Source organism: Aethalodelphis obliquidens, unplaced genomic scaffold (genome assembly GCF_003676395.1).
Source record: "Aethalodelphis obliquidens isolate GAN/ISIS:26980383/991018 unplaced genomic scaffold, ASM367639v1 scaffold16, whole genome shotgun sequence".
NCBI lineage: Eukaryota > Metazoa > Chordata > Mammalia > Artiodactyla > Delphinidae > Aethalodelphis > Aethalodelphis obliquidens.
In genome coordinates, this window is record NW_020837960.1 from 19009869 (window position 1) to 19021921 (window position 12053).

The following is a 12053-nucleotide window of genomic DNA, read 5'->3' on the forward strand; positions in this document are numbered from 1 at the left end:
AGATTTTAGGAGCCCAGTTGCTTGCACCTTATATCCAGAAAAGCACTAAAATCATTAACAGAGACATCTGTGGCTGGTGACGAGGAGCATCCTTCCTGTGACTAGCAGCAGGCCTCTGCCAAAATGTGTGCTCGGTTGCAGCATCCCCCCTTCACACAAATCACACATACACTGACCTCCCACCAGAGCACTTCTTCAGGGCTATCTGAGAGGTGTATCCTGGGCTTTAGTCCTCATTTTGCTCCAAATAAAACTTAACTCACAACTCTAACGTTGTGTACTCTTTTCAGTCCACACCTTAAAGCCTTTTTTGAAACTTTGGCTGGATTTAATTAGTACTGCTAGCATTATTTGACAAGATGGGTACTTTGCAAATTTGGTACCTCTGGTAAACTCTGATAGCTCTGATAATTGAATACTTGTGCTACTTTTAAAAGATTAATAGATTCAAGGACCTGCAAACGGTCTACTTCTAAGAGTTAAAAACTGAGGTGAAATTTACAAGCAGTGAAATACACAGATCTTAAGTTGGATGTTTTGACAAATGCGTAATAAATCCATGTGATTCACACCCCAACCAATAGAATGTATCATCATCTTCCAAAGTTTACTGGGGCCTCTTTCCAATCACCTGCTCCTCAGGGGCCACCAAATCTGTGCTACGATTTCTGTTCCCACACATTGGTATGTTAATGGTAAACTGTATTGCACTTTGCAGCCTATTCAAAAACAAGCACGGCTGCTAAGGTGGAACTCTATCCTCTCGTATTCTTTTAAAAACACAACTTTAACACTTCTGGATTAGAGTTTTAAAACTATGTTAAATTAAATAACCACTTCTGGCTCCTGAGAAAGAAAAACGAAGATGCACTTTACCTGAACTGTTCTCTTTTGAACCTCTTCAGTGACATTCGGGAAACAAAGTTTACAGCCCACCTGTTATACCACTTCCATGCCTGACTTGTGGTCCCCCAGAAGACAATGACACGGGGGCGGAGGGGGGAGAAGTGATGGATCGGAAATGCCGGGAGAATGCCGGCTTGCCCTTAAACCCGGCTCCCGCCTGCGGGCAGTGGGTGTGCGTGGCTGGCATCCGCGTCCCCTCCCCGCGGGCCCTCCCCGGCCGCGCGTTTCCTGCCGGGTTTCCCGTCCAGTAGCGGGCCAGCCGGGCGCGGGCAGGGAAGGATGCGCTGCCCAGAGCGGGCGGGGCGGCCCTCGCAGGCTCCCGGAGCCCCCTCCACCCCCGCCCGCCGGGTGCCGCCCTCCTCGCGCCGTCGGGGGCGGACCCGGGCGGGGCTGCGGGAGCGGCGCGCGGGGGGCGGGGGGCGCAGTCCCGGGACGCGGGATGCTCGGTACGCTGCCTCATCGCGGCCCAGGCCACTCGCCTACCTCGCCACCTCGCCACCTCGCCCGCCGGTCCCAGAGGTAAGAAGAGCGTTCCGGAAGCGACCCGGCGGGAGCTCCCGCCGCGGGGTCCCCGGCGGCTCCCGGGACCCTTCCGCCCCACCCTCCCGGCCGCCGGAAAGCACTGGTGGACGGGACCGTTCTCTGCACGCACCCGGTCCCCTTCCCTCGCTCCTTGGTGCTCAGCCCCCAGGGACACGCGTTAAAAAGTGTCGTCTCCGCATCTCTGAGTCCCGATTTCAACCTGAACTCGGCGCTCTCCTGGCGCAGGTGTGACCGAGTGTCTGAGGCTGACCGTAGATTGATGGGTGTTGAGTCCGAATAGTTGGGACCCTTGAAGAACAGCTTCTGGGAGACTCTGCGTTTCAGAACAGGTTTGCTTCTTTCCATAAAGAAATCCTTACTGGGATGCAAGCAGTATGAGATATGTGCCTTGCAAAACGGTCCTCATTTTAAGAGATGTTGTGCTGGGGGACACCGGCAGCCTTAGATTTCCAAGCGTAAACTTGACTCGCAGGCCTGGCGAAAGCTGAGTAGATGTGGGGAGTGCACAGCTGAGTAGATGTGGGGAAGCAGCATCCAGCCCGTGGGACCAGGCATATATTCGCCGATTGGCCCGAATATATAAATACAGCCCGTTTACACGAGCCGTTTTGGAATTAGCGATTTCCTCCTAATAAATATTACTGTTAGATATACACTCGAGCGTGTGCATGTTTGTCAGAACGGACAAGATCACTTTGCTTCTTTTTGTTTTTCCTTTTATTCTTTCATAAATCATTGGTCCCATGGTGTTTAGCATAATTCAGTTTCTTTTTCTGTAGCTCTGAAGACACTATAGGGGATACAGAAGCGTGTATCTTAGCTGATTTCAGCAAAAACATGGGATCTGAGCTTAGCGTGGTGCCCTTAGCCACTGAGAATATTCACAACTTCCTCCTACCCTCTAGCTGATACATTTAGAATTTGTCTATAAACGTTTATGGGTGTGAATGCTATATGGAAGTTTTAAAAAATGTGTATAAAGTATACCTAAGTTCCTATTTTCTCAAAATGATTCTCAAGCTAAACATTGTAAGTAGCCAGTTGTGGTATTGGGAACACGTGTTGGAAGAAAATATGCAAGCAAGGTTTAAAAAAAATTAAAGAAGCATGCTGTTTTCTTTAAAACAACAACAGAAACGTAGTGATTTTTTACCCGGCATTCCATTCCATTCTGGGATGCTCTGTTAACATCTTCAAATTAGTGGTTGAGCTAGTGAAAAAAAAATCAGCATTAATTTTCAAAAGCTTGAGAGCATTAAAAAAAATCCATATTATGTAAACCATATTATGGCTTATAAAATAAAGCAGCCTGTTTTCAGGTAGCCTGGATTATCCTGTAATTCCATTTCCATCCAGCTCTAAATATAGATTATGACACTATTCTGTTTTACTAGTCTTTTTCATAAGAAAGAAAATGTGTTATAAACACAAAATCAGTTGTGATTAAGAACTTCTTTAAAAAATGGTTGTCATGGGGAAGCAAGCAATTTGGGAGAAGCCAGTACAACTTCTGGGGGCCAGGGATAGCTTGTTTCTCCTTACTTCAATTACTGAGTAGCAGTGACTAAAAGGAAGCATTTTAATTGCCCTAAGTGCCCACACTTGCCTGGGAGATACGATGATGCTCACCTGCTGTCTTTGGTCAGGTTTCCCAATTCATATTCAAGGAAACGATTGGGTCAAATCCATGCCTAATTCCAACAAAACTGAATTTTCTTTTTTTTGTTGTTGGGGAGGGTGGGAGCCTTAATCATCTGCATGATTACACTTCCTATCTCTGCTTCTCTTTGAGGAAGTACAGCATTTCCTTTGCTCAACCAACTCCTACAGAAAGAAAGCTAATAGAGACACACCAATTTCCTTTCCATTGAATTTTTGATTATTTCAGTCAGTCCTCTTAATTCCCTTAATTTCTGTCTTATCCGAAGGGATGTGACGCACGTATATTTGGAATATAATATACTTATTAAAAACAGATTAACTGCATAATGGAGGGGAATGTAAACATTAAGAAAATATATATTTGTTTTATGTTTAGTACCCCATAGTTTCCTAGACTCAAGTTTCCTAAGACTCAAGTATGAAAAATACTGGCTCTTAAATGCCCCACATCTTATTCTGTTGTCTAATAGTCTGTTTATATCAAAATAAGTGCCTCTTCCCACAAATCATTCTGAACCACAGGCCATCAAGGCCTTCCCTGCCCTCCTAGGTGGTCTGGGAAGATTGCTGCATGAAATCATCCATCTCCTGATGGCATGCCAGCCAGCAGCAACAAGTACTGGAAGGCTGACAAAGATGATAGCTGTTACTTGTTTTCTCTTTAGAGTGCCCTAACCAAGGGAAGTCTGGACCACCTGGAGTTCACCTTTAATTGCAATAATCTGGGTATATATTTTTTTAAAGGTTTAATAGTTTTGATATAGCTCCTAGGCATTCAGAAATGAAGCAATCCAGAGAACACACCAATTGTGCAAGAAGGACAGTGTTCATAAACCCATTTGTGGAAGCAAGGCAGGTCTACACAGCACGATGCAAAACGAAAGTTTGGCAAAATTTTAGTCAGTCGATTAACTGGCATATTAACTATGCCAAGCACATAAATATGTGAAGATATAATATTATCCAGGTTGGCAAGGAGCTTTGATGAAATTAAGCAGAGAACAACCAACTCTCCACTTAAGGATGTGCTAGAAAGGTAAGAGACGCGGTGTTTTGCAGATAGTCTTGGTGTTGGGCAGACCTGAAAGTTCTTAGCAGGTGAGCTATAATGGAAGGAAAGGACATGTAAATTACAGATCATTTCCCTGGGGGAACAGTAATGTCCTTGCTGTTTTCTTTTCAGTATTAACTAGGCAGTTTGACTTCTTAGAATGGTTTTGTCATCTCAGGATTACTATTTTATGAATCACACTGAACAGAGCCAACGTCTTTTTGAAGTTCTAATTGCAGGTGTTTTTGAAGAAAAATTCACCATTTGGATGTGAGGAAGGACATGAGGAGACCAAAGACCTGGGATTTTGCTGATCAGAATGAAACAAATGTTGAAAGACTTTTCAAATCTATTGTTGGTGGTGCTCTGTGACTACGGTGAGTGTTGCGTGTACTTATGCTGTGGGTACCAATGAAGAAACATAAATGGAGGGTTTATAAATGCATGGATGTCGATGCCCCTACATGAAGGAGGTAGGGCAGGGACTACACTGCAGTGCCTTTTAAACTGTGATTCTTGCAACCCTGGGTTCTCTTAAGGTTCTGCGTTATTATTTCAAATTTCACTTTAAATACACTCATTTCACAAATTGGAGACAAGCATGTTGCCCTCAGTTCTCTTTGATTGATTTCCTAGTATTTCAGTATTATATGTTTAAACTTCACTCACACACACAGGAAGTGATGTTTTATATATTGGGGTTCTACATGAGATTTCACTTGACAAGAGAGTTTGCTGCTGGAATACCTTTGGAACAAATCTGAATTTCAATCCTTACCAGTTGTGTGCCTTTGTCTAGTTTCTAAATCTCTTTCTGTACCAGCAGCAATATTGAGAGGGCTGTTATGATGATAAGATAAACTCAAGAATGTGAAATACCTGAATGTCTGAGCACATAGTAGGTGCTTAATGTTAGTTTTCTTCATTCATCTTGATTCAACTAAAAATTCATTTCTCAGAGAGTTTTATGCAACTACTGAACCAGTAGATTCAACCATATAATACCCACCAGTTTTCTTTTGATGATTTCCAAGTATTTCAGACATCTAAGCAGTTGGTGGTATGAGAGTGGAAACTGTTTTCAGATTGATGAAGAAATTATTATTCAAGAGACAGAGAATCCTGGCTCATGTAATATCGGTTGGATGGACCAGAGTGTGTACTGTTACTTTTGTCCAGTGAGTCTCCTCCCTCAGTCTTTTATTTTTTAAAAGTTTATTTAAACAAGAAGACACTTGACTTGCAGAAAACCAATCTGGGATCATTTCTTTCAAAGTCCTTTATCCCTACTTAAAAATAGGTTGCTCTATATGTAACAGCCTCATTCAAAAAATTATAAAAGCTTGCTTTGTTTCATAATGATAAAGACATCAAAAATTTCCATTTAAACAGTCTGCAAGGACATTTGTTATTGTTGAGAGCAGGTTATCTTACTGCAATATAAAAATAAAAGTTGATTGAGCATAAAATAGAGCATACAAGTTGAGTACAAAGGCTACTACTGGAAAAGGAGGTATTTTCATAGACCTGGATTTTTTTTTTCTTCTCCATTTGACTTTGATCAAAATATACCGTTACCAGTTAGTGTTTTTGCTTTTTTAAAGCAACATGCTTATATTGAGACACCAGTTCCTTTAAATACAATAAAGGAATTTGGGGAGAGAGGAAATGAAAGAATGGAGAAAACTGTACTGTAGTAGTCAGGATGTGGTACAACCAAATTGTAGTTTTCTAAATGAGAGTGTATTCTTGCCTGTAAAAGCAAGCGTTTGAGAGTAAAGCAGCAAGTTCCCTCTTCAGTACACACCTCCTTTCTGCTGCTGTTGGAACCCATCCGTTGCGTCTGTTTCCTCGGTTTCCAAAGGGCCGTGTGTGTCTCTTTCATCGACAGGCTGCCCGTCAAATCAGAATCTGATCTGCCTCATCGTTGTCCCTGTCACTGACAATTCGTTAGTTAACTAAGTGCGGTGTGCCTCTCTTAAAATGCATCACAGAACCATTCTGCCCCATCAGATTCAAATGAATATGAGCTTTGTTCTCGGTCCTTTGTTCTCAGCAGTCCTTCCTGGGCTACTGTGAGTACTGGAAGCTCTTCAGCCACCTGTTCACAAAAAAGAATCAGGTCCACTCTGAACTAGCACACAAGCTGCACCGAAAGCAGCCGCCTTTGGATGAGTTGTCTCCATCCAAAAGGGAGTGTCCCTCAATTTCTGTACTGACTAAAATGAAAAAAAAAAAAAAAAACAACTTTATCCTATTAAGGTTTTCAAGCAAGTGCTTATTAAGCATTCAGGTCTATCCAAGTTTTATATATTTTATTTCACCTCATGTTAAATAAGAAATGGGTGAAGTGCTGAGCTAATTAAAACAAACCTTTATGTGCCAGTATTTTCATGTGCTGATTCTAATAATCATTTTTTTATATCTTTGAATAGTCTATTTTTAAAAATTTTTATTGGAGTATAGTTGATTTACAACGTTGTATTGGTTTCTGCTGTCCATCAAAGTGAATCATCGAATAATCACTGACTGAGTATATTTAAAGACTACCAGCCCAGACAGCATATTGTCCTTTGGACATATATGTACACATTATTATTATTATTATATTAATATAATATTATGTTATATTATCATGTATATATAAGAAGACTCATAAATTCATACTTACACATGTTGTTTTTCAAACCAAAGGGCACTGCAGTTCCTTAAATCTAGAATGTTTCTTACCCTAGTCACAGGCCAGCTGATTGTTGCATTGCCAAACTCTGTCTCCTTTGATATGTATTTGGATAGGGTTCAAAATAGAAACAGGGATTCTTGTGTGTCTGTGCTCTTCCCACTCTTTACTTCAGCTGCTCTGATGGGTCTCTTTTTAAAAAAAGATAGAATTGATCCTAACAGAGTGACACTTGTGGGCCAGTAGTCATCTGTCCTATCTAGGCCAATAGCAGTTACTGTAATGTCAGTAAAATTGCTAAGGACAAGCTTAGCTATTCCATAAATGTTCACTCTATCCCTTGAATAACCCATGCAGGATAGAATGTCAACATTTCTTATTCATCTAAAAATTTCTGCCTTGTACAAAGGAAAGGCACTGTTTCCTTTACTGGTGAAAATGCTCAAGCACTTGTCTTGAATGTCAGAAAACAGTAACTTAGAAGTTCAGTTGATCGTTGGACAACACAGGGTTTAAGTTAAGGTTAAAGGCTCTGATCTTCTGCACAGGTATAATCTATAGTCGGCCCTGTGTATCTGCTGTTCCTCTATATCTGCTGTGTGTATCTGCGGATTCAACCAACCACAGATCGTCTAGTACTGTAGTACTTACTACTGAAAAAATTTGTGTGTGTGTAAGTGAGCCTGTGCAGTTCAAGCCCATGTTGTTCAAGGGTCAACTGTATATTTAGGGTCTCCCATTTTAAGTAATCTAGAGCAGTGCGTGTTGTATCATTTAAATCAGGCTTTCTCTCATTTCACTGTAAATCCATTTTCCCCAAATACCTAAACACTTCAATATGCCTAAAATGAGAAGAGTCAAGTGTTGGATTTTTATGAGACTGGTCAGTTGTTACTCTTGCTTATTAGGTTTTCATCACTGATGTATTACCTTGTTGACTGTTGTGAATTCAGAGTATTTACCACTAATTCATTATTTTCAACAAAACCATGAAAAATGGAGATGAAGGAACAGAGCCACTTTAGAATGGAGGCAGCTCAGGACCCAGCTCCCAGAGTCAGCACTCAGCAGCATTTTGCATCATCCTCGGCTCAGTTCAAACTTCTCTTGTGTCTGAAATGCTGTTTCCATCGATGTCACCAATAGTGCTGCTCAGATATTCCCTTTAAAAAACTACTCTGACCATTTCCTTTCAGTTCTTGGAGAAGCTGAATATCTCCTTCTGGGGGAACCGGGCCATGTAGCACTAAGCAACAGGACAGTGTCTGTGGATTTCCAGTATTTGGATGGCGCCAATGGGACGCTGAGGAATGTCTCTGTCCTGCTGTTGGAGGCCAACACCAATCAGACTGTTACCACCAAATACCTCCTGACCAACCAGTCCCAGGGGACCCTCGAGTTTGAGTGCTTCTACTTCAAGGAGGCCGGTGACTACTGGTTCACGATGACTCCGGAAGCCACAGACAGCAGCCCTCCGGTCCCCTGGTGGGAGAGGAGCGCCTTTCTGAAGGTGGAATGGCCTGTCTTTCATGTTGACCTGAACAGGACATCCAAGGCAGCTGAAGGCACCTTCCAGGTGGGCCTTTTTACCAGTCAGCCGCTGTGCCTGTTCCCCGTGGACAAGCCCGGCATCTTGGTGGATGTCACCTTCACCAACAGCCTTCCGGAGGCAAGGATGAGTCAGGGCCAGCCGCTGGAGATAAGGGCTAGCAAGAGGGCAGAACTCGCTCAAGGCCAGTGGGTTGAGTTTGGCTGTGCACCTGTGGGGCCGGAAGCCTATGTCACCGTGGTGCTGAAGCTGCTCGGCGGGGACTCGGTCATTACGTCCACAGGCCCCATTGACCTGGCCCAGAAGTTTGGATATGCACTGGTGATGGCGCCAGAGCTCACCTGTGAGTCCGGGGTGGAGGTGAGGGTGCTGCCCCCGCCATGCATCTTTGTCCAAGGGGTGATCGCTGTCTTCAGGGAGGCCCCCAGACGCCCTGGGGAAAGGACCATCCGGTTGGCTGAAAACAGTCTGACCTTGGGAGAAAGGAGAACAGTATTCAACTGCACTTTGTTTGACGTGGGGAGGCATAAATACTGCTTTGACTTTGGCGTCTCAAGCAGAAGCCAGTTTTCTGCAAAGGAGAAGGAGTGCATGCTAATTCAGAGAAATATAGGTTGGTATTGAGATTTTAAAGCACATTTTTTTAAATCAAATTGGCGCCTTCATGCAATCAAATTATTATTTTGAATTTAGGTGAACTTGATTTTCTATGAACGGTACCATCATTTTTATGGTTCACTCCCCATAATGTCCCAAATGGCATTAGCATCCTTATCTGAAAAATGAAGAGTACTGGTTAACATACCCAGCGCACTCCTAACTAACTGCTCCAGGTCTTAGTTTCCCCATCAGTAAAGTGGGGATGATAAGAGTATCTACCTCAGAGAGTTGTAAGAATTGAGTGAAATTAATGTATACAGTTCTTAGCACAGTGCCTCAGGTAAGAAACAGTGATAAACGTCAGCTATTATTACATTGTATTTTATTTGTTTGTTTGTTAATTTAATTTTTATTTTATATTGGAGTATAGTTGATTTACAATATTGTGTTAGTTTCAGGTATACAGCAAAATGAGTCAGTTAGACATATATATATATATATATATATATCGCCATTCTTTTTTCAGATTCTTTTCACGTATAGGTTATTACAGAATATTGAGTAGAGTTCCCTGTGCTATACAGTAGGTCCTTGTTGATTATCTATTTTATATATAGTAGTAGGTATATGTTAATACCAAACTCCTAATTTATTCTTCTCCCACCCCGACCTTTCCCCTTTGGTAACCTTAAGTTGGTTTTCGAAGTCTGTGAATCTGTTTCTGTTTTGTAAATAAGTTCATTTGTATCATTTTTTAGATTCCACATATAAAATGATATCATATGATATTTGTCTTTCTCTGCCTGACTTACTTCACTTAGTGTGATCATCTCTAGGTCCATCCATGTTGCTGCGAATGGCATTATTTCATTCTTTTTTGTGGCTGGGTAATATTCCATTGTATATATGTACCACATCTTCTTTATCCATTCCTCTGTCGATGGACGTTTAGGTTGCTTCCATGTCTTGGCTACTGTAAATAGTGCTGTCATGAGCATTGGGGTGCATGTATCTTTTCGAATTATGGTTTTCTCTGGATATATGCCCAGGAATGGGATTGCTGGATCATATAGTAGCTCTGTTTTTAGTTTTTTAAGAAGCTTCCATACTGTTCTCCATAGTGGTTGTACCAATTTACATTCCCACCAACAGTGCAAGAGGGGTCCCTTTTCTCCACACCCTCTCAGCATTTATTGTTTGTAGACTTTTTGATGATGGCCATTCTGACTGGTGTGAGGTGATAACTCGTTGTAGTTTTGATTTGCTGTTCTCTAATAACTAGTGATGTTGAGCATCTTTTCATGTGCTTTTTGGCCATCTGTATGTCTTCTTTGGAAAATTTCTATTTAGATCTTCTGCCCAGTTTTTATTGATTTGTTTGTGTGTTTTGATATTGAGCTGTATGAGCTGTTTGTACAGTTTGGAGTTGGTCGCTTCGTTTGCAAATATTTTCTCCCATTCTGTGGGTTGTTTATTCGTTTTGTTTATGGTTTCCTTTGCTGTGCGAAAGCTTTTAAGTTTAATTCGGTCCCTTTTGTTTGTTTTTGTTTTTATTTTCATTACTCTAGGAGGTGGATCCAAGAGGATATCGCTACGATTTATGTCAGAGTGTTCCGCCTATGCTTTCCTCTAAGAGTTTTATAGTATTCAGCCTTACATTTAAGTCTTTAATCCATTTTGAGTTTATTTTTGTGTATGGTGTTAGAGAATGTTCTAATTTCATTCTTTTGCATGTATTTAAAAATTCTGTTATTACATCATATGGCAAGTCCATGGCAGGTATGATCAGAATTCAAAGCTAAATCCCAAATTGTACTTAGTAGCTTTTCACTTCCTCTAGAACGTCCTCAAGCATGTCTCTTTCCTCTTACCTCCTTCATTTTAAGAACGAAGCCTCTTTAGTGAGAGTTCAAAGCAAGATTTCTAAAAACTTCTTTTTTTTTTTTTTTTTTGAGGTACGCGGGCCTCGCACTGCCGTGGCCTCTCCCGCTGCGGAGCACAGGCTCCGGACGCGCAGGCGCAGCGGCCATGGCTCACGGGCCCAGCCGCTCCGCGGCATGTGGGATCCTCCCGGACCGGGGCACGAACCCGTGTCCCCTGCATCGGCAGGCGGACTCCCAACCACTGCGCCACCAGGGAAGCCCCTAAAAACTTCTTTAAATTTTGAATTCTCTGCATAACGCCCTCCCTAATCACAAAGAAGTGGGGTTATTACAATTCCATCCATGCCCCAGGCTCCTCTCTGCGTTTCTTTCCCTTTTCCTGGGTGCGAGCCTGGCCCTGGCAAGAGGTTAATCTGGCAGGGATTGTCCTGATCGTTTACACGTGCTCTTATTTCCGTCCCCGCTAAGCCTGTGCTCCCTGACGGCCCCAGCCTCTGAGCAGCCTCAGTGCCCCACGTGTTTCTTGCTCCAAATTCACTCACTCCTCCTTAGAAGTCCCTTTCCTTTGACTCTCTCCCCACCCACTGGCCACTTCCCTGCTTGCACTTACCTCTGCCTCCAGCCTAGATTCCGTGGCCCATCCCCTTAATCACTCTCCGACCAATACCCTAAACGCCTCTGCCCCCTGTCCTTCTGCACCCAGCCACCCCCCGGCTCTGCGTGAATCCAGCCATCTGCCGGCCGCCCACGGCACCCGGGCAGGCCGGGCCTCCACCCTTCCCTGGGCCCACCGTGCTGCCCACCATGCTACTCACTGTGCTCCTACCCTGCACAGCAGCTCTTGCGGCCCTCTTCTGCTCTCCTCCGACCTCACCCGCGCCCCTGCCTAACTCTCTGAGCTGACTTGCTCCTGCCACACAGAGCAGCGGGAAGCCATCAGGTGCGAGCTCCCTCACCCTCCCACCAAAATATCCGTAAGCCTGCAGGCAGCCATCCCACAATCTCCCCCTCCTTTGCTGTCCCCAGGGAAGCAGTGTCATTCCTCCAGTACAAGGTCAACCCTCCCCTCCACTGGGGGTCCCAGCCCCTCTGCTCTATCAGGAACCTTCTGTTAATCATTATTCCCCTATCTCCTCCGCCTCTAACTGTCCCTTCTTTACTGGTTCATTCCCATCAACT

The 12053-nt window shown here is 43.4% G+C and overlaps 1 protein-coding gene across 4 annotated transcripts in view; it reads left to right on the forward strand.

The window, feature by feature from the left end:
* Positions 1–1258: 1258 nt before the first annotated feature.
* The window catches only part of THSD1 (thrombospondin type 1 domain containing 1), a 31050-nt gene continuing 20255 nt past the window's right edge, over positions 1259–12053 (forward strand). For 2 of the 4 annotated variants that reach the window (XM_027116419.1, XM_027116420.1), the window contains exons 1-2: positions 1785–4539; positions 8039–9004. In XM_027116419.1, coding sequence (XP_026972220.1) covers positions 4482–4539; positions 8039–9004 — 1024 coding nt within the window. In that variant the 5' untranslated portion in view covers positions 1785–4481. The other 2 variants (XM_027116417.1, XM_027116418.1) reach the window with 2 other exon arrangements.